We start from the raw sequence: 24116 nt of genomic DNA, 5'->3' as shown, positions 1-24116 counted from the left end.
CTTTCTATAACGGGATGCTGACCATTGAGCAGAAAAGATACACAAACATAATTTTAAATCTCTGTATTTTAAACGTAACCCTTAGAGGACCCTGCGATTTTCCTTTTCTTTTCGCTTTTCACTCCCCACCTTCCCAGAGCCATAACTTTTTTTATTTTTCCATTCACATAGTCTTATAAGGACTTTTCTGCTGCAGGACAAGTTGTACTTTCTAATGGCACTATTTACGGTAATATTGCATATGATGGTGGAGAGCTGGAATTTTTTTTTCAAATGGGGTAGAATTGGAAAATAAAAATGCAATTCTGCCACAGTTTTATGGTTTTTTTTTTTATGGGGTTCCCTATGTGGTAAACTTGACCCGTTACCTGCCTTCTCCAGGTCAGTATGATTACAACGAGTCCACACTTATATAGTTTTTCTGGCATTACTGAAAAAAAAAAAAACTTAAAAAATATATTTTTCTTCTTTTCATCATCATATTCTAACCGCTATAACCCCTATTTTTTGTAGTTAGGTGTACGTAGCTATATGAGGGCTCATTTTTTGCGGGGCAATCTGTACTTTTCAGCGATACCATTTTGAAGTGTGTGCAACTTTTTGATCACTTTTTATTCAATTTTTTGGGGGGGAATTGAAGTGACATAAAATGGTGAATTGGCCGTTTTTTTTTTTTTTTCCATTATACCATTCATCGTATAGGATAAATATTGTTATATTTTAATAGAACGAGCGTTTTCACACATGGCAATGCCCATGATGTGTATTGTTTTATTGGTTATGTATTTTGATTTTGGGGAAAGGGGGGTGATTTAAACTTTTATATATTTTTTTTATCTTTTATATTTTTAAAAACTTTTATTTTTATTTTAAGTCATCCTGGGTGACTATAACTGCCAATCATTAGATTGCCCATTGTGTTCTGTGATGGCTAACTTACAACATACCAATACAGTGCTGCCACCTGCTTGTCTGTATTGGTATAAACTAGTAATAGCTACTGAAGCCTGCCTGAGGCTTCAGGATATTACTATACTGTAACAGGTTACCCAATCTCAGCCGGGGAACGCTGTTACGGGCACAGGAGCTTGCGACACCCACTTATGGACTACTCAGATGTCTTGGTGACATCTGGCGGGTTAAATGTATGTGATTAGCCATAGGGATGATCGCATACATCTGCCATGGGTATCTGCTGTTTGAAACAGCAGAAACCTGGCAGCAGGCCTCAATGGAAAGGTGTGTCTTTTTGCTGATGACACAAAGATTTGTAACAGGGTTGATGTTCCTGGAGGGATACACCAAATGGAAAAGGATTTAGGAAAACTAGAGGAATAGTCAAAAATCTGGCAACTAAAATTTAATGTTAATAAGTGCAAGATAATGCACCTGGGGCGTAAAAACCCAAGAGCAGAATATAAAATCAGTGATACAGTCCTAACCTCAGTATCTGAGGAAAGGGATTTTATGGGTCATTATTTCAGAAGACTTAAAGGTAGGCAGACAATGTCATAGAGCAGCAGGAAATGCTAGCAGAATGCTTGGCTGTATAGGGAGAGGCATTACCAGTAGAAAGAGGGAGGTGCTCATGCCGCTCTACAGAGCACTAGTGAGACCTCATTTGGAGTATTGTGCTCAGTACTGGAGACCATATCTCCAGAAGGATATTGATACTTTGGAGAGAGTTCAGAGAAGTGCTACTAAGCTGGTACATGGATTGCAGGATAAAACTTACCAGGAAAGATTAAAGGACCTTAACATGTATAGCTTGGAAGAAAGACGAGACAGAGGGGATATGATAGAAACCCTTTAAATACATAAAGGGAATCAACAAGGTAAAAGAGGAGAGAATATTTAAAAGAAGAAAAACTGCTACAAGAGGACATAGTTTTAAATTAGAGGGGCAAAGGTTTAAAAGTAATATCAGGAAGTATTACTTTACTGAGAGAGTAGTGGATGCATGGAATAGCCTTCCTGCAGAAGTGGTAGCTGCAAATACAGTGAAGGAGTTTTAAGCATGCATGGGATAGGCATAAGGTTATCCTTCATATAAGATAGGGCCAGGGGCTATTCATAGTATTCAGTATATTGGGCAGACTAGATGGGCCAAATGGTTCTTATCTGCCGACACTTTCTATGTTTCTATGGCGCCCGTTGCACGCACAAGCAAGGGCCATCTTTAAAGGGGGTTAAAGCAAAACAATGGAAAATGAGTGTCATATCCATTATGGTTTACATTCTTATGCTATGGCATACATCTGGCATACATTTGTCTTAATTCTGTCTTGCCCCCTTAAGTGCCCTTGAAATAGGACAAAACAATCCTAAGTGACGAAAGTGGACACGTATCTAGAACGAAAAACTACAGAGGTGTGAAAAGAAAGAAAACTAGATACAGTCTCACACAGTAACATAGACTGAGTGGCAATATAAATTAGATAGAAGTTGGTCGATGGCTGAACAGTGGTTAAACAATCATCTGGTGAACATTCATTTCACAGACATGACCATACACATGGTCATATTGGCCATTAAAGTTGTTCAAACTGTCCATATACGTTCAATGAAACTGGGTAATGGATGAAAGATCTTTGTGGAAACATTCTTTCAAATAAACCTCTTTCATTCACGAACGATCTTTCTTTGAACGGAAGATGTTGGACGAAAATATTAAACATTGCCGACTTCCCAAACGATATTGATTTGTCATCAGTTGGCAAAAACAAATGTTTGTTGTTAAATTTGAACAGATGAACTTTCGATTTGGTTGAAATGGTCAGTTTTGATCAACTTTAGACGTGTATGGCCACCTTAAGACAGTCAGGACATAGTGATAACACATTAGTCATTGCTTACCTTGTTTTGCAGTTCTTTTATTAAGAAAGAGACAGGCTGTCCATGAAGGTTGCCACTGGGTGATGTCGATGGAGTGTTGATATCAGCGTGGGCATCCACCCAAATTACACACAAATCAGGGTGAACCTTAGCATGACCTGCGATTGTTCCAACTGCCAGACTGCATCAGCACAAACAAAAGGGAGATGAGTAAACAAGTAGAAGGTCACAGTATATTCACTTGGGACATTTAGTCAATTTGTCGCTAAAGTTCTCCAGTTGGAACATCATGTGATAGGTTGCTCTTCAATATGCCAAATAACTGAAAATGTTCCTTTTTTTTACAGGACATCAAGGACAGCCAACAGAAAACACTAACAATTAGCACTTTGTTTTAAAGAGGACCTGTCACCTCTTCTAAAATGTCTGTTTTAGCATGCAATAACTTTATGTAGTTCCATTCCCCTACTATTCCCACTAGAACTGTATGAACAAAGATACAACTGAGTGTTACTAGTTGGAATTGTGTTCTTGCACAGACTGGCACCACTAATTGGACAGTCTCAGACTGTGAAGGGACACACCCTAACTGGTGTACCATTATTAATAAAATTCAAGTAGAAATAATAAAGCAATGGCACAACATAGAGTCATAAGATTAGATGTTCCAGAATTGTTATTACATGGGGTAGTTACTAAAAACAGACAGGGGTGGTGACATGTCCTCTTTAAAGGGAACCTGGATTTTGGGTATAGAGCTGAGGACATGGGTTGCTAAATGGCCGCTAGCACATCTGCAATACCCAGTCCCCATAGCTCTGTGTGCTTTTATTGTGTAAAAAAACCGATTTGATACATATGCAAATTAACCTGAGATGAGTCAGAGCTTGAAAATATGACTTCTCTGGTCACACAAGTAAGATATGACTCTTTTATGTTAATTTTCATAAAAGGCGGGAAGTACAAAAATGCATAATACTTATTGAATTCGTCTGCAAATGAAATTAAAAGTGTAATTTATATGTTTAGGGTAACACAATGAGCATTTAGAAACTCTCAGTGATGGTAGCATAGTAGAGGTGACCGGTTCCCTTTAAAATCTCTTGCTTTATTATATTTGATACCATTGTTATTACTATATTGTTATTTCTAGGTAGAAATTTGTATCTACTGCAGTAGTCAGATGTAGAGTTTGGTGGAGGGGGAATATAGAGGTGCATTAGTACATGCTGATTTAATGTGCATTTGTGTCCTAATAGCTGTACTTTCCAGTTATGTTTCTTCTTGGTCTGTATTGTGCAGGCTATAGGGCATCAGAAGATTGTTGTGTATTTTCCGACTAAGCCATACAGTTACCCTCAATGTGAATAATACAGTTTATTTTTAATTCCTATAGTTTCAACCACTTAAACTCATTGAAAATCAAACAAAGCCAGACCTGTGATCGCCTCCGAGGGTCAGGCACACTCTGCCACTCTTCTTGACTTCCGCAACTGTGTTAGCAACCTTTTCAGCAGCTTTACCAACTGTCCGTGGATTCTTTACATTTTGAAATGGTTCATCACTGGGTAAATCAGGAAAATGCAGATCACCAAAGTCCTTCACGTCATATTCTGTGACAAAACAAAGGAACTCTTTATACTGGGGAATAGTCTGGGGCATGGCTAAGGGGCTTTCTAAAATCTGTCTAAGGAACATAGCTGCATCTGCTGGACAGATTTACATCTAAATACTAGGAACACGGTCTGAAACCCATAGCAGTATGGACATTGACTGCTTGTGATGGTAAAAAGGCAAGGAGACAGTTGTGTTCCGCAGTTTTGCTGACAAATACCTGTATCAGGACAATCATGTATTTCCTTTCAATAGCCTTATATATAGGAATTAATCACATGTATATATTTTTTTACTAATAAACAAAAGCTTTTTTCAATCAGAAAATGCAATCACAGAGGCAGATATCTTGTCTGAGCTCAGTCACGTAGACCATAGGAGATGTTCATTGATATCTATGGAAGAGTGTTCTAGACATGCTCAGTGACCTGTACAGAGGTGATTGAGAATGGAGGTGGAGTAGATAAGCTGTGGCCATTTCCTACTGTGAATGGTATGATTCTGTGTTATCTTTATATAGGTGTTACCATCCATTGTAATCCAGCCTCTGATGTTAATGGGATTGCTGAGAAGATGTCTACAGAGCTGGAAGTGTCAGTCTATTATGATATTATGTGAGGACACTCAAAACGGCAGCATTTCAGTTTTTTTTTTTCAATATGAATATTAAAACAGGGACTAAAAATATCACCCAAAACTCTTTAAAATAGTTAAACATAAAAATGTAGTTTAACCACCTCAGCCCCCAGTGCTTAAACACCCTGAAAGACCAGGCCACTTTTTACACTTCTGACCTACACTACTTTCACCGTTTATTGCTCGGTCATGCAACTTACCACCCAAATGAATTTTACCTCCTTTTCTTCTCACTAATAGAGCTTTCATTTGGTGGTATTTCATTGCTGCTGACATTTTTACTTTTTTTGTTATTAATCGAAATTTAACGATTTTTTTGCAAAAAAATGACATTTTTCACTTTCAGTTGTAAAATTTTGCAAAAAAAAACGACATCCATATAGAAATTTTGCTCTAAATTTATAGTTCTACATGTCTTTGATAAAAAAAAAATGTTTGGGTAAAAAAAAAATGGTTTGGGTAAAAGTTATAGCGTTTACAAACTATGGTACAAAAATGTGAATTTCCGCTTTTTGAAGCAGCTCTGACTTTCTGAGCACCTGTCATGTTTCCTGAGGTTCTACAATGCCCAGACAGTACAAACACCCCACAAATGACCCCATTTCTGAAAGTACACACCCTAAGGTATTCGCTGATGGGCATAGTGAGTTCATAGAACTTTTTATTTTTTGTCACAAGTTAGCGGAAAATGATGATTTTTTTTTTTTTTTTTTTTTTCCTTACAAAGTCTCATATTCCACTAACTTGTGACAAAAAATAAAAACTTCCATGAACTCACTATGCCCATCAGCGAATACCTTGGGGTCTCTTCTTTCCAAAATGGGGTCACTTGTGGGGTAGTTATACTGCCCTGGCATTCTAGGGGCCCAAATGTGTGGTAAGGAGTTTGAAATCAAATTCAGTAAAAAATGACCTGTGAAATCCGAAAGGTGCTCTTTGGAATATGGGCCCCTTTGCCCACCTAGGCTGCAAAAAAGTGTCACACATCTGGTATCTCCGTACTCAGGAGAAGGTGGGGAATGTGTTTTGGGGTGTCATTTTATATATACCCATGCTGGGTGAGAGAAATATCTTGGCAAAAGACAACTTTTCCCATTTTTTTATACAAAGTTGTCATTTGACCAAGATATTTATCTCACCCAGCATGGGTATATGTAAAAAGACACCCCAAAACACATTCCTCAACTTCTCCTGAGTACGGGGATACCAGATGTGTGACACTTTTTTGCAGCCTAGGTGGGCAAAGGGGCCCATATTCCAAAGAGCACCTTTCGGATTTCACTCCTCATTTTTTCCTGAATTTGATTTCAAACTCCTTACCACACATTTGGGCCCCTAGAATACCAGGGCAGTATAACTACCCCACAAGTGACCCCATTTTGGAAAGAAGACACCCCAAGGTATTCCGTGAGGGGCATGGCGAGTTCCTAGAATTTTTTATTTTTTGTCACAAGTTAGTGGAAAATGATGATTTTTTTTTTTTTTTTTTTTTTTCATACAAAGTCTCATATTCCACAAACTTGTGACAAAAAATAAAAACTTCCATGAACTCACTATGCCCATCAGCGAATACCTTGGGGTCTCTTCTTTCCAAAATGGGGTCACTTGTGTGGTAGTTATACTGCCCTGGCATTCTAGGGGCCCAAATGTGTGGTAAGTAGGTAAATGACCTGTGAAATCCGAAAGGTGCTCTTTGGAATGTGGGCCCCTTTGCCCACCTAGGCTGCAAAAAAGTGTCACACATCTGGTATCTCTGTATTCAGGAGAAGTTGAGGAATGTGTTTTGGGGTGTCTTTTTACATATACCCATGCTGGGTGAGATAAATATCTTGGTCAAATGCCAACTTTGTATAAAAAAATGGGAAAAGTTGTCTTTTGCCAAGATATTTCTCTCACCCAGCATGGGTATATGTAAAATGACACCCCAAAACACATTCCCCAACTTCTCCCGATTACGGAGATACCAGATGTGTGACACTTTTTTGCAGCCGAGGTGGGCAAAGGGGCCCATATTCAAAAGAGCACCTTTCGGATTTCACAGGTCATTTTTTACAGAATTTGATTTCAAACTCCTTACCACACATTTGGGCCCCTAGAATGCCAGGGCAGTATAACTACCCCACAAGTGACCCCATTTTGGAAAGAAGAGACCCCAAGGTATTCGCTGATGGGCAAAGTGAGTTCATGGAAGTTTTTATTTTTTGTCACAAGTTAGTGGAATATGAGACTTTGTATGAAAAAAAAATAAAAAAAAAAAATAAGCATTTTCCACTAACTTGTGACAAAAAATAAAAAATTCTAGGAACTCGCCATGCCCCTCACAGAATACCTTGGGGTGTCTTCTTTCCAAAATGGGGTCACTTGTGGGGTAGTTATACTGCCCTGGCATTTTCCAGGGGCCCTAATGTGTGGTAAGTAGGTAAATGACCTGTGAAATCCTAAAGGTGCTCTTTGGAATATGGGCCCCTTTGCCCACCTAGGCTGCAAAAAAGTGTCACACATGTGGTATCGCCGTATTCAGGAGAAGTTGGGGAATGTGTTTTGGGGTGTCATTTTACATATACCCATGCTGGGTGAGAGAAATATCTTGGCAAAAGACAACTTTTCCCATTTTTTTATACAAAGTTGGCATTTGACCAAGATATTTCTCTCACCCAGCATGGGTATATGTAAAATGACACCCCAAAACACATTCCCCAACTTCTCCTGAGTACGGCGATACCAGATGTGTGACACTTTTTTGCAGCCTAGATGCGCAAAGGTGCCCAAATTCCTTTTAGGAGGGCATTTTTAGACATTTGGATACCAGACTTCTTCTCACGCTTTGGGGCCCCTAGAATGCCAGGGCAGTATAAATACCCCACATGTGACCCCATTTTGGAAAGAAGACACCCCAAGGTATTCAATGAGGGGCATGGCGAGTTCATAGAAATTTTTTTTTTTTGGCACAAGTTAGCGGAAATTGATATTTTTAATTTTTTTCTCACAAAGTCTCCCGTTCCGCTAACTTGGGACAAAAATTTCAATCTTTCATGGACTCAATATGCCCCTCACGGAATACCTGGGGGTGTCTTCTTTCCGAAATGGGGTCACATGTGGGGTATTTATACTGCCCTGGCATTCTAGGGGCCCTAAAGCGTGAGAAGAAGTCTGGAATATAAATGTCTAAAAAATTTTACGCATTTGGATTCCGTGAGGGGTATGGTGAGTTCATGTGAGATTTTATTTTTTGACACAAGTTAGTGGAATATGAGACTTTGTAAGAAAAAAAAAAAAAAATTCTGCTAACTTGGGCCAAAAAAATATCTGAATGGAGCCTTACAGAGGGGTGCTAAATGACAGGGGGGTGATAAATGACAGGGGGGTGATAAATGACAGGGGGGTGATCAATGACAGGGGGGTGATCAATGACAGGGGGGTGATCAATGACAGGGGGGTGATCAGGGAGTCTATATGGGGTGATAACCACAGTCATTGATCACGCCCGTGTAAGGCTTCATTCAGACGTCCGGATGCGTTTTGCGGATCCGATCCATCTATCAGTGCATCCGTAAAAATCATGCGGACATCTGAATGGAGCTTTACAGGGGGGTAATCAATGACAGGGGGGTGATCAATGACAGGGGGGTGATCAGGGAGTCTATATGGGGTGATCACCACAGTCATTGATCATGCCCCTGTAAGGCTTCATTCAGACGTCCGGATGCGTTTTGCGGATCGGATCCATCTATCAGTGCATCCGTAAAAATCATGCGGACATCTGAATGGAGCTTTACAGGGGGGTAATCAATGACAGGGGGGTGATCAATGACAGGGGGGTGATCAGGGAGTCTATATGGGGTGATCACCACAGTCATTGATCATGCCCCTGTAAGGCTTCATTCAGACGTCCGGATGCGTTTTGCGGATCCGATCCATCTATCAGTGCATCCGTAAAAATCATGCGGACATCTGAATGGAGCTTTACAGGGGGGTAATCAATGACAGGGGGGTGATCACCACAGTCATTGATCATGCCCCTGTAAGGCTTCATTCAGACGACCGGATGCGTTTTGCGGATCCGATCCATGTATCAGTGCATCCGTAAAAATCATGCGGACATCTGAATGGAGCTTTACAGGGGGGTGATCAGGGAGTCTATATGGGGTGATCACCACAGTCATTGATCATGCCCCTGTAAGGCTTCATTCAGACGTCCGGATGCGTTTTGCGGATCCGATCCATCTATCAGTGCATCCGTAAAAATCATGCGGACATCTGAATGGAGCTTTACAGGGGGGTAATCAATGACAGGGGGGTAATCAATGACAGGGGGGTGATCAGGGAGTCTATATGGGGTGATCACCACAGTCATTGATCATGCCCCTGTAAGGCTTCATTCAGACGTCCGGATGCGTTTTGCGGATCCGATCCATCTATCAGTGCATCCGTAAAAATCATGCGGACATCTGAATGGAGCTTTACAGGGGGGTAATCAATGACAGGGGGGTGATCACCACAGTCATTGATCATGCCCCTGTAAGGCTTCATTCAGACGACCGGATGCGTTTTGCGGATCCGATCCATGTATCAGTGCATCCGTAAAAATCATGCGGACATCTGAATGGAGCTTTACAGGGGGGTAATCAATGACAGGGGGGTGATCAGGGAGTCTATATGGGGTGATCACCACAGTCATTGATCATGCCCCTGTAAGGCTTCATTCAGACGTCCGGATGCGTTTTGCGGATCCGATCCATCTATCAGTGGATCCGTAAAAATCATGCGGACGTCTGAATGGAGCTTTACAGGGGGTTGATCAATGACAGGGGGGTAATCAATGACAGGGGGGTGATCAGGGAGTCTATATGGGGTGATCAGGGGTGATTAGGGGTGATCAGGGGCTAATAAGGGGTTAATAAGTGATGGGGGGGGGGTGTAGTGTAGTGTAGTGGTGCTTGGTGCTACTTTACTGAGCTACCTGTGTCCTCTGGTGGTCGATCCAAACAAAGGGGACCACCAGAGGACCAGGTAGCAGGTATATTAGACGCTGTTATCAAAACAGCGTCTAATATACCTGTTAGGGGTTAAAAAAAACACATCTCCAGCCTGCCAGCGAACGATCGCCGCTGGCAGGCTGGAGATCAACTCTCTTACCTTCCGTTCCTGTGAGCGCGCGCGCCTGTGTGCGCGCGTTCACAGGAAATCTCGCGTCTCGCGAGATGACGCGTATATGCGTGACTGTGCGCAGCGCTGCCACCTCCGGAACGCGATCCTGCGTTAGGCGGTCCGGAGGTGGTTAAACAATAGGTCATTCCACGATGACACATAAGAGTAAGCTTGATGTACAGTAAATATGTTACAGAATGTACTGTATATGATAGCAATTGACGTATTATAAGAATACTCGCCCATCAACATTTTTCTGGTTCAGGCTAGTTTGCTTTATTTAGGCAGCTTCAGCTTATGTGTTCCAGAATATAGATCTAGCAGAACAGAAAGTAGGAGGGGAACATCTGCAATTCACAATTTATGAAGGTTTTATTATGGAAATCATGGATTGCAGCACCTTTTTATCATTGTCATATTTATAATGAATTTTTAATATGTATTATGTGTGTGGTTATATCACTTCTTGATACACTTTACGTATTTGAGTTTTTTTAAAATTAAATAATATTTATTTGATGGCTTTATATGCAATTCACGCGTCTGGAGATATATATATATATATATATATATATATATATATATATATATATATATATAGTAATGTCCTTGTATAGGCTGTAATGTTCAGCTGAAACGTCACAATCACTTTGGGAGAATAAAATACCTTTTTGACTTTTTTTCATCAGAGAATGCCTTTTGCTGATGAATATATATATATATATTAGTATATTTGGTTGTTTTATGGATTTTTTTCGTTAATGGTTACGTTTTATTAGAGGGTTTTTCCTATATTGCTGTGATATGATTTAGTGCCAATTTTTTTTTACAGTGGAATTTGCACAATAATGGAATCTAAAGAAGATGGGTGTCATGCCTGTCTAGATAGAAAAAATAGCACTGCCGTGAATCACTACAGTGTAAATCTGCACGTATCACAGCATGAGGTAAGCATTAACATGCAGGAAGTTTCATAATTTTGATTTACTGGACATTGTGTTGTCAGAATCTCATTTGTGCAAATGAATGACTGCACAAGATGTTCTGAGTCATCATTTGTGTAAAATAAAATTTCAAATCGGGAATTTTTTTTATTTATTTTTATCACAAAATAATTTCATCCAATATGGAGCACCCTGAAATGAAAGGAGCGGCCAGTTGGGCATGAGTGTGCCGCTCCATTCATTTCTGTGGGAGTTCTGGAGATATATAATACAGCACTCCTATACTGCTATAGAAATCTCCTGAACTCCTATAGAAATCAGTAAAGTACCAGCAAGCATGCCCATCCAGCCGCTCCATTTTTTTTCCGGGGGGCTCCATGGGGTTCGGGACCACCGCTCTCATGATCGGTGGGGGTCATACCTCTGGGACCCCCAGAGGTATGACCCTCACTGATTTAAGTTATCCCCTATCCCATGTGGATAGTTGATAACTTTATATAACTGGAATACCCCTTTAATGTGGGTTTTTTATGGAAAATATACATTATTCAAACCGTCACCTGAATCTGAATCCCCCTATTTCTTTGTCCACTTAAGTAACATTGCTGAAGCTGATGCACATGCTCAGTTCCATCCTTCAACTGCCAGCAGCCATATCTACTGTTAGAAGGTGTTACAGATAGAGATGGCCTTGCTGTTCGCCCGGCAGTCATTTTGCGGCGAACTTTGCGTGTTCGCGATTCGCCGAACATGCAAACATATGGAGATATTCGTGCCCGCCATATTCTTTTACATTGTGAAGAACTTTGACCCATGACACATCCATCAGGTGGTACAGGACAGCAAATTGAGACGTTTCAGCACATGGACATACCCCCTACCTTATAAATAGACCTGATCTGACCGCCATTTTACATTCAGTGTTTTGCCAGTGTAGGGAGAGGTTGCTGTGTGGAGCAGGGACAGACTGTTAGGGACACCAAACGCTAGCTAATAGGGCCACAAAAGTCATTTTAAGCACTAGTACAGGTGTGCTATCGATAGGTGTGAAACACAGAGGGGTGCGATATACTTATAATATACTTTTATAATGAGTCAAAAACACATAGATCTATATAGTGATCACCTGGAAGTCAGGGGCCTAGGGGATTACTAGGGCCATTTTTATATAGGGTAAGGTTCCGGACGGGGTCGCTCTTATCAGGGCGGGTGGTCTGTGGTTAGGCTATCAGGGCCAGAATAGCACCCCCCTGTAGGGCAATATCAGGGACAGTTCTTTGCCCACCCTGTCCTTCACTACCACATCATCATCTAGCCCAGGGATAGATGGTTTTTGCTTTCCCTCCGGGATTCATCGATGTGCACTGGAACCCCCCGGATTGTGGTAGGACATATGGTTTCTGATTTAGTGCCGCCGAGCACTTGTTATTGCCTACCACATCTATGCTTTTTGCTTAACTTTAATAATTACATTTATTTTAATTTTGAGGGATATCTTTTCCATTCATGGGTCCGCATCCGTTCCGCAATTATGCGGAACGGGTGCCGATCGATCCATTCATTTTCAATGGGGCCGGAATGTGCTGTCCGCATCCGCATTTGCGGATCCGTGCTTCCGTTTCCGAAAAGAAATAAAACATGTCCTATTCTTGATCGGAATTGCAGACAAGATTAGGCATTTTGTATTATAGTGTCGGCGATGTGCGGTCCGTGTCCGTGTTTTGCGGATCCGAAAAACACTTACGGACGTGTGAATGGACCCTTATAGTAACATTATTAAAGGTTACGTTTTATCTTTATGTATATTCTAATGGATTGCCTTCCTTGTACAATGTTATAATATACTTTCTATGTTAGAAAGTATATTATAGTGCATTTGTATTGTGCGGCAGTTGTGTGCGGTTCTGCTGCGATACTGCAGGTATATAGAGGGACAAGCGTTATTGGAACAAATAACTTCTACTGGTGTGATATACCAGTCGCCCCCCAAAAATACTGATTGAAGCGGGGTGTTATATACCAATATACTTTCTTTATAGTGCATTTGGGTACTGTATAGTGCATATGCGCGTACGCGAAAATTATATTGACGATATTTTGCATTGAAAAAAATAATGAATGGAGATCGCAAATTCGAATAATACATCTGGTATGTCACTGTCCATGTTGTGGGACTATTTGTGCACTTCTAGTAATTATTTCTTGGCTGCAAATATGAGCTGAAGGTTTTTCAGGTTCGCCTGCCATTAAAATGAATGGGACCCGCCGCGAACTTGCGGTTCGGGAACATTTGATCTCGTTCGCGAACCGTCCCGGCAGATGTTCGTCCATCACTAGTTACAGAGAGAGAGCTGTAGCAGAAGGGGCATACCCCCTAAGAAAGGACACACACCCTGAGCTGTGACATAGAGGGAGCTGCACCAGAAAGGACATACCACCTAAACTACCAGCTGGAAGAAAATCAAGCAAAACCAATGATTGCGGTGATTTCTGGATCTATGTGAGCTACAAGGTTGGATATAGTAGTGTTAGAAAAAGATTATGTACTGTATGATGTGTGATTTTCATTTTTTACATTCATCATGGGATAACCCCTAGTCCGCGTGTATCTTAGCACCTGCAAGTTTTTTGATAAGCAATGTATCCTGCATGGATCATGAGATGAAAGTATAGAATATTTGTCCATGGCAACAAGTCTCTTTCAGATGGGTCCCTACATAAGCATGTTATCGCTATTGCCATACCGTTACTTAAAAAAAAGTCTTTTTATTTACGAATGTCTGTCTGGAAAAGCACCGCCACCACAACTAACATGGTTGGCAACTTTCTACTTATTTTTGAAGATATGCAGGGAACAGCCATTTAAATGTTATTACCAGAGCAGTGCCAATGTCCTCATTTCTAAAATGATGCCTCCTCGACGAGTACAGTCTCACACGTAGCACAGCGCTCTGGTCTCTACATGGGCGCCGCTGGAGGGGCACGTGACAGACCCATCCATCAGCCACCTCCATTGAATAATACTGTGCAAATGCAGTAGTTTCCAATGTTGTGCATGTCATTATGCAGTGGGGGCTGCTTATGGGATAATTCTGGTAACCATCATCTGCCATGTTGGGACCAGGGCATCTTAGTGACAGTACAGTTTTTGCAATCTGCTTTTTGCAGATTTTTAACATATTTTATCTGTAAAAACCACGGCTCTATAAGTTCACATTGTAAACTGCTCTATTTTACAGTAAAACCGCATGCTACTTCAGTCTTTGGCCTCACCATAGTCGCTTATGTGTTGCCTCGCCCACCTGTAATTGTCATTTGTCTAGCTGAATCCAGCTAATCAAGACAGAATAATCTTAATATCTCACCAAGCTCTTTCAGTTTTTCCAGTAGCCCAGCTCTTCTGATATGTATTGGACCTTCTTCCACACCGCCTCTTGGCTAAAGAAAAAACATAGTGAGATTGAAATGATATCAAGTTGCATACTTTATTTTAAGGGTTATGTTCTGTATAACGTTAACACTTTAATGAGGAAGCTGAAGGTCTATAGGGTCATCATCGGCAATAGAGAGCCACATGGAACAGTTGTATTCTTGTAACTTGCAGTCCTAATCGCAGCTAGCATTTACTAATTATTATTTTTTTGCATATTACTGAGTACATACATACTATTAAGACATAGTCAACTTCGCTTTTCAGTGCATTTGGGACTGTGGGATCCAGATATATTTACTTGCCAAATGGAAACTCCGTTGGCTATTGGGCTTTGTATGGCATATTATTTGATTTTCACTGCATGTGTCTAACGGGCAGCCCAGACGTGGTGTGAATTATACTTCTTATTACATTACGCATTCTAGTCATGATAATTGCTGTAGGTCTATTCTTATTACCAAAGTTCAGTTAGTTTAATAACTAGATCTCATGATTTATTTTTATTTTTTTAATTACTTTGCCATTAATTCAATGAGATTGACTGTGCCTCTTTGAAGAGTTTCACTATCAGTGTTCACACCATTCCAAATGACATCTCCAGACTAGACTAGTTATATTGCAGAGTAACCTAGTTTGTAAGGCTAAAAAAAGTAATCTGTCCACCCAGTTCAGCCTGTTATCCTGCAAATTGATCTAGAGGAAGACAAAAACAAGCCAATTTCCTACAAATATCCTCAGCATTTGTGTTCGGTTTTACAAATGTTCTGATTTGATCATTATTACTACAAAGTATGTGTCAATGGTTATCCTGGGAGGGACATCTATGGCAGAGAAATCTTTTTATGATGGGAACATTTCCAAATGTTTATGCTGGTAAATGAACCCAAAGTCTTCTCCTAGCAATTAGTGTAGGACCCACAGCTCAAGTGTAGCACATGTGTAGTCGCTCCCTGTATCTCAACTAGTGAGCACGTCTTAAGACTTACACAAAATACTCAAAATATATCCTAGACTGAAAACCAAATAACTTAGGAAATCTTGATGGTAACATAAAAAACTGTTCAGCAGAAAAATGAATATAATGATCAGATTTTTTTTATAATGATGCTGTGTAACAAAACAAAATAAAACTAATCAGCCATAGATGTCACCATCAGAGGCAAAATCTGTTTAGTAACATATTATATGCCGCCTATTTCTGAGTTAGCTAATGGTGGAAATTTCACTCAGAATGCAGTGATATCTGTTTGCTCTTCAGTTGCACAAGAAGAAATCCACTGATTCACTTGAGCTTAAATCCTATTAAAACAGGATAAAATGTAATTATACATTAAAAATCTCTGGATAAATTTCCCAATAAGGATCAGACTTGATCTTCTCATGAGAATCAGAAGTGATTGCTGCTAACAATATGATGTTCCTAACACTGATCCTGTTCTGCTCTCTCACTATTTGTCCATTGACTACACTGAATTGACCCTACTCTTTTTTTCCAGTCAGAATCATCGGGGTCGGGTAGACTACTTAGCAGTGTCTGTGAAGACATGAACATATTTCATACTGTGTCAGTCATGGCAGAGTCAGAAATTCCTCCTCACTCTCCTGAGAAGCTCAGGTTTGATCATTATTTGGGACTTTATCCAGAGATTTTTAAAGCATATCAATAAAGTATTAGATTTTATCCCATTTACTGTTCGAGCTCATGTGAACTATCATTGACGTGCTAGCTTAAGGTGGTGACATGCACAATTTGGTATGCCTTGTAGGAATGCACTTACCTGGCCCTTGGAGAAAGGTGCTCCGACAAGCCCTACTGATCTTTTAGCTCTTCCACTCATTGTGCTGCTTTCTCTTTTGTGTATGTCTGACTGCTAACATTCTCCTTTTGTACACTTCCACTGTGCATTACTAGGAGGTCTAGAGGTGTGACATCTCCACCCAGGAGCAAAAATTATGCAACATGTTTCTTTCAAAAAGCATCAGCTGCTGAAATCCTGTATTTGCCCAGTGATGTAGTCATTAAAAAGCAGACAGTTAGTGGACCACTTCCTCCACAAAACTAATCTGCGTCTGCTTATTTTTATGTGATTTATATCAAGTGAAGTTTAAATGCAGCATCTAATTTTACATTTTAAGTTCTTTTATATGCAAATTCAGCTTTCTACACAAAGAGTATTTCCCTCTAAAATTAATAAAAATCACTACTGGTGAATAAATTTGGTCCTAATAATGAGTTTTAATTGTTTTCTAAGCTGGCCATACACAAAGATAGCTAAATATTCAGCAGGCAGCTATCTCCCTCTACTTTCCCATAAACATGCATTATAGTTCCTTCAGTAAGGTCCTGAAGGCAGCATTTAGAACGATCCATTGGGCATGTTGAACTCCAACATCTGCCATCAGGAGAAAGTTGAGATGCACTCAACTTAGGAGTCCAGTGGGTGGTCCTTTTTACTGAGTGACGCTCACCCTCCATATGTCTCTTAGCTGTCAGTCACTAAGTGGGCCCTGTCTACATGTAGCAAATGCCCACTCAGCCAATTACTAGGCGTAGCCATGACCAACCTCAGCCATTGATTAACAAAGCAGGTTTTTCCTGCATGTTGAGAGACACCAGCATTAAAGAGACCAGCAGGAGCCTGGAGAAGTGTCAGAATGGCAGTAGTGTGAAATTGATCAAATGAATGTGTTTTTAAAAAAATGTACACCATTCTGAAGATTTAGAACATAACTTGTATCAAACCCTCAACTTCATTAATACATTAACCTCATGCATACAGGTTATACCGAACAATTTTTCACTAAAAATTGTATATATCAATCTGCATGGGTCATTCTGCCCACATATAGGACTGTACGTGCAGCATGACAGACTTCCTTTAAAGGGAATCTGTCACCCCAATTTTGGACCATTATCTACAGTAATACATGGGTAGTACTGCAGATAAGGAGTACAGGTAATTTTTTTTTTTTTTTTCTACTGCCCCCGGGTCCCAACACTCAAAGATGCACTGAAATACACAGCCCAGACTGTTTCAACATAATGAAGAGGACTCATGAGCGCAAGGCCAGCAGACCTAGCAATGTATTTCAATTCAGCTTTGAGTGCTGACAGCAGAGGAATGAGGGGCAGTAGGAAAGTAAAAAGTAGTCATCTGCACTCCATATATGCAGTACTACTCATGTATTATTGTAGATAATAGTCTAAAATCAGGGTGACAGATTTCCTTTAAGTTACAGCTAAGTTTAGTCAAGTATGACGACAATTAGAAGGGCAGCCATTGCATTTTTTACAGGGGGCATCACTCAGGTCCCCTAAACTCCCACATGACAAATCTACTGTCGATAGATAGTATTGAGAAAAGAAACAGAATGATTTAAAAGTGGTCATATTAATTGTTATTCGAATATAACCATAACTCTCTTACTTAATCATACATTATTATTGTATAACAAATACACTTAAAAGTTTTTTGTGTCGCCAGTTTTCATAAACCATAACATTAAAAATTTTCTGTCGACTGAGCTGTATGAGAGATTGTTTTACATGGGATGACTTGTAGTCGTCATTTGAGGTGCATACAGTAGCATTCCATAGATTAAAAATGCTAAAATGTTAATTTATTAATCCAGCCAGGATTATATGCCATTTTCAGGCATATATTGGAAGCCAGACCCTGTGCACACTTGCCTGTCAGCGTGGAGTGGCATTTGAGGTGTATATATATAAAAAATATATATATTTTAATGACCAAATTACTTATTATTCTGTTTTCAAATGGGCAGGATGGAGAACAAACAGCCATCCCAAATGTATGTAACTATTCCAAATTTTACTGTTTTTGTACAATAAAAATACCTTTAAAAAAAGTACTGCTACCGATGCAGCAGGAGCATGTTTTTCTCCATAAGAAAACATTTTGTAAGGGGAAAATGATTTTGTCAAGAACACTTTGTTAAACTGTTTTCACACTATTTATTAGTCCAACAAACGGACTTGAAGATGGAATCCAATTATGTAATGCAGGGTATTGTGCCTGTCAGTATAAAACTGACAAGCATATGATTAGGGCCTATTGGGAGTACTGAGGGGAGTCTGTCACCAACAACCTCCCTGTCCAACAATTTGAGTAGACAGGAAGATGTGATTCCCCTGATTACGGTAATTCATAGTTGTTATATTTTTTTTTTTACTAATATGCAAATTAGTCCTTTGGTGCAGTGAGGGCCTCACCATTGCTCTTGTTCCACCCAAGCTCTACTCCCATTTGTGGCAAGCACTTCTCTTGTTGCTTTGCTACTGCCTGGCTAGATGAGATGACTATGCAGGAACCTGGCCCTGTCAATGAAGAAGGAGAAGGTGGGGCTGGCAGAGGAAGCAGGAGGAGCAATAAAGTGCACAGAGTGGTTTGGGCCTGCCCTCTGTGCACTTAAATGCTCATTTAAATATGGATTAAAAGTACTTTTCTCCAGAATGGATCAGTAAGTGATAGGTTTTATTACAGTCAGCGGAACTAGCCATACAAGGCATTGTGCCTGGTATAACAATGGAGAACAACTTTTTTTTTATTACTTATTAAAATATAAATAAAAACATTATAAAAAGGGCATCATTTTCCTTTAGCAATTTAATTTTTTTTATTTGACCCTAGATAAACTTGACTGCAGCTGTAGGCAAGGCCACTACATATCTGTCAACTATTGTTAATATTATTCTTTGCCTTTTTTAGTTCAGCATTTTATTTTATTTATTTATTTTATGCACTTATATAGCGCTACTATATTCCGCAGAGCTTTACAGACATTAGCATCCCCAATGGGGCTCACATTCTATGGTCCCTATCAGTATGCCTAGATTACATTCCAGGAAACACATAAACAGGATATTAAGTTGCTATTCCTACGGCACATGTCACACATCATGCAAGTGCAAGTTCAAGCTCTTAAATATTAAAAGAAAGGAATGTAAACCCTGTTATAATGTTATAAATTAACTTTTGTCACACTTTTTCTAAAAAACTTATTACCATTTTTAATTCTACTCAGAAATTACAGTACCAAAAAAGTGGCACTTCACTAGATATTCAGAGCTGTTGGAATGACTATAGTGAAAAACAACTGTCCAGTCATGAACTCAAAATGGCATGTAAGTCAGAAGCTATATGGTATGCTCTTTTATTTTCCTCAAATCTTGCGGCTTGGCTGCTTTTTAGCCCCAAAAAATTTCCTTGAACTAACTCTCAAGAGGGGAGAAGGCTGGCCTCTGCTGCTGAGATCCTATAAACTATTGCACAGAGACTCTTGTTCTCTACACTGCGCACCACATCAGGAGGATGACTTCCAAGTGTCCTAGAGGGAAAATCATTGGGCTCAATGCGAGTCTCATAGGAATAAATAGAGAAACTGACTTCCTGTCCACACATAATATAGAGTCAGTGTCAGTCACATGACACAGCTGGACCAGAACAAAGTAAATTACTCACAACTGCATCCATGAGTAAAGAAAAAAAAAAATCACCACAATTCAGAACATGAACCTTTATAAAAAAAACATTTGTGGGTGTGCTTCTTTAGGTTACTTTCACATCTCCGTAGTGAATTCTGAAAGGCGGGCACCAGATCTGGTTCTCGAGGATACAAACGGAATGCCGGCCGACCCCATTAAGTATAATGGGGTCCGGCGGAGGTCCATACGCTGTTCCAGCAGACAAGCAGAGAGTTGGCTGGACACAAACCACTGCACACTGTGCCTGAAGTAGTCGCAGGCATGCTTCCAGTCTCATCATTGGTTCCATCTTCTGCTCTCTCCCTTCTCCTGGCTGCTGTATAAACACCAGTCTATTACGGCCAACTCTCTGCTTTTCTGCTTTAGTTAATGGGGCCGGCGGGCATTCTGTTTGTATCTGCCAGCACTAGATCTGGTGCCCGCCTGCCAGAATTCACTACGAAGATGTGAAAGTAGCCTAAAGAAGCACACCCACAAATGTTTTTTGCTCTGTCTCATTATAAAGGTTCATGTTGTGAATTGTGGTGAATTTTTTTTCTTTACTAATGGATGTAGTTGTGAGTAATTTACTTTGTTCTGGTCCAGCTGTGTCATTTGCCTGACACTGACATTGAGCCCACTGTTTATCCCTTTCGGACACTTGTAAGTCATCCTCCTGATGTGGTGCGCAGTGTAGAGAATAAGAGTCTCTGTCCACTAGTTTATAGGATTGCTCCTCTGTTTGTCTGCATGACACTTGGACAATGGGAAGGACTGATGTAGAGAACAGGTCCTCTAAACAGCAGAGGCCCACCATGGGGAGGGTCATGGCCATCAATGAACTTGTGCCAATGGAAAGGTCAGCCTCAGACTGGAACTTCTTCCAGAGCAAAATAAATCTTCCTGAGCACTAGAGTTGTATTCCATGTCATAGGAGGGTGGAACTTCTTTCTAGGGAACTAATGATTGTGGTCTACAAAGAGGCACACCCTCTATTCGGCATTTGGCGAGAGGCATCTTCCAGACTTGCTTTTTCTTCATTTTTTTTATATAGTTAGCATATTATTCTTTTATTTTCTTATCCAGCAACAGTGAAAAAGGTCCAGGAGGCCCAAAATACTATTGTGTCACTATCCTTGTCTAAAGTTATCTGACCACTGGACTTTATACTCTGAAATGCAATAAAATTTCACCAAATTGGAGTTGCTCTTGATAGAATCACACCCCCTCTCCTAAACCATGTACCATTTATGCTCATCCTACCGAAGTCATCTCATCTGAATTATAGCAAGAGCCTAACGATAAAGGTGGAATTATGTTGGCAGAGGAATTGTAATACTCAGATAATCCTTCTCATATACTGAAAAAAGCCTCTAATAAGAATAAGAAAATGTTTTCTCTTGGAATCCAGATTTTTTCAACAGAGGATATCCTTTTGTAATTCAAAGAGAACCAGCCAAATGATTCTTACAACTTCTGGCACGCTTCAAAGAAACTGAAAGTAAAGGTTTCCTCCTTAACACCAATTCTCATGACAACGTCAGGTTCACCCAATCATGACATACTTCTAGTGGGGTGCAGACTAAGCCAATATTTCCAAGATTAGTTAGCGATACTGTACCTGCCTCCACATGTATAGCAGACAATAAGAAAGGGATCCTCTAGTATTGTCATCCATGATCACAAAGGCTGTGGCCCAGCTGGAAAACAGTTGGCTTTGTAAAAAAATAAATAGGCACTCCTCCTTTGAAAAAGGTTCTTGTTCCAGTACCACATTCCATGCAAGTTACGGTTTCTATTCACCATTGTTCCTAGTGAACATTCCCGATGGAAGCTTTAGGGAAATCATCAACCTCAAGGAGTTGAATGTCTTTGTTCAGTACAAGAAGTTCACTGAGACTATTTCTATCACTATCACACTCCTTAAGAAAGACTATTTAAAGGCATTCCTGCATCTCCAGGATGCTCATTACCATGTCCCAATCCAGAAACATGGTAACATAGTTTATAAGGCTGAGAAAAGACATCTGTCCATCCAGTTAACCTTATCCTGTTAGGGTCCATTCACACATGCGTGTGTGTTTTGCAGATCCGAAAAATACGGACACCGGCAATGTGCGTTCTGCATTTTGCTGACCGCACATCGCAGGCACTTAATAAAAAATGCCTATTATTGTCTGCAATTGCGGACAAGAATAGGACATGTTCTATTTTTTTTCAGGATCGGAATTGCAGACCCGGAAGTGCGGGTCTCCCTAACTCCAATCAGGCAATCAGAATAACTCCCTCGATTAACGACCCATCTCTGGTAACTATAACCTGTAATATTATTACACTCCAAAAATACATCCAGGCCTCCTTTTATATACTATACGTTAGACTGCTGAGGATCTGAGGTCGTGGCTTGGCTGTTGCATTCCAGTGTGGTCATAAAGTCCGCGAATGCTGCTCTACAACTGTTGTTTACATTATAACTGAATTGGTCCTTTACAAAGTGGGTTTTGGAAATTTTCTTTAAAAATTGTATCTAATATTGTACTCCATCTAACATTTAAAAAAAAATAATACAAAATGATGCCAACATGATGCCAATGTGCGGCCCCAGGTCCCTCTTGAACTCTTTTAGTGAATTCACCATCACCACCTCCTCAGGCAGAGAGTTCCATAGTCTCACTGCTCTTACCGTAAAGAATCCTCTTCTATGTTTGTGTATAAACCTTCTTTCCTCCATACGCAGAGGATGTCCCCTCGTCACAGTCCTGGGGATAAATAGAAGATAGAGATCTCTGTACTGACCCCTGATATATTCATACATTGTTATTAGATCTCCCCTAAGGTCGTCTTTTTTCTAAAGGGAATCACCCTAATATTGATAATCTTTCAGGGTACTGCAGTCCACCCATTCCAGTTATTACTTTAGTTGCCTTCCTCTGGACCCTCTCCAGCTATGCTATGTCTGCTTTGTCCACAGAAGCCCAGAACTGTACACAGTACTTCATGTGTGGTCTGACTAGTGATTTGTTAGGTGGTAGGACTATGTTCTCATCACAGGCATCTATGCCCCTTTTGATGCAACCCATTATCTTATTGCCTTTGGCAGCAGCTGCCTGACTGTCACGGCGGACAGGATATAGAAACACAGATAAATAAACAAACAAGTTTCTAGGCGAGAAGCTGGGGATCAAGGTCACCTCCTGATAAATCCCTACCAGCTCTCCCTATACTGCTAAGCCCACGTTCAGACCCTTAAGGTGGAAATAACGTGTCCTCGTGCCTGGGCTGAGAATACCCTAAAAATCCCTAAGATGATGAAAGGGGAATAGAGGCAGCCTGCTCCCTCCGAACCTGGAGGGGCAGGCGTCTCTCTAACAGCCTAGACAGCAAACCACAAGAGAACAAAAACCAACTTATCTTTTGAGCAGGAACAGCCAATCCTTCCTTCCTTGCAAACACAGAGCCAGACAGAAGCTATAACCCGCAGGGAACACTGGGAGTGGGTGTGATTTATACTGAAACCAACGACCCAACCCAGTGCACCTGAAGGGAGGCGGATCTAGCTTGACTCTAAAACAAAACAAAAGGCTAGACACGTGCTGCTAATCTGGCAGACCTCCGCACATTGCCTGAGCAGGGCATGACACTGACACTGGTTTTTACTGCTTAGCTTGCTGTTCACTAAAACTCCTAAGTTCTTTTCCATGTCAGTGTTACCCAGTGTTTTACCATTTAGCACTTTCCAAACTCAGAATTTCAGTTTTTTTTTAATTCAAAACCTTACATTTTTTATTTCAAGCTCTGCTCTCAGAATGAGTTTCCTAATAATTACTTACTTAAAGGATTTCCTGGTAGGCAGTTTTGGTTAATCTATAGACAGTGTTAAAAGCTTTTATTTCCCGAGGATGAACAGGTCAGACCACACAAATTAAAAATCTTTATGGTGATCTTTTTGAATTTCAATTGTGACTAACTTACAGTGATGCTGGTGGATTAGCCCCTTATATGCGACTATCAATGCTGACCA

General features: G+C 40.3%; 1 protein-coding gene across 1 annotated transcript in view; it reads right to left on the bottom strand.

The window, feature by feature from the left end:
- ARG1 (arginase 1) overlaps positions 1-16989 on the bottom strand; it is a 28126-nt gene extending 11137 nt beyond the window's left edge. Inside the window, exons 1-4 of the mRNA XM_040429145.1 lie at positions 16389-16989; positions 14543-14615; positions 4274-4448; positions 2857-3016 (exon numbers count right to left, since the gene is read on the bottom strand). Of these exons, the coding sequence (XP_040285079.1) occupies positions 2857-3016; positions 4274-4448; positions 14543-14615; positions 16389-16448 (468 nt within the window). The 5' untranslated portion in view covers positions 16449-16989. The remainder of the gene's footprint in view (positions 1-2856; positions 3017-4273; positions 4449-14542; positions 14616-16388) is intronic.
- Between the last annotated feature and the right edge of the window lie 7127 nt (positions 16990-24116).

Source organism: Bufo bufo, chromosome 4 (assembly GCF_905171765.1).
Source record: "Bufo bufo chromosome 4, aBufBuf1.1, whole genome shotgun sequence".
NCBI classification, from domain to species: Eukaryota; Metazoa; Chordata; class Amphibia; order Anura; family Bufonidae; genus Bufo; species Bufo bufo.
This window is presented reverse-complemented; position numbering and strand designations above follow the sequence as displayed.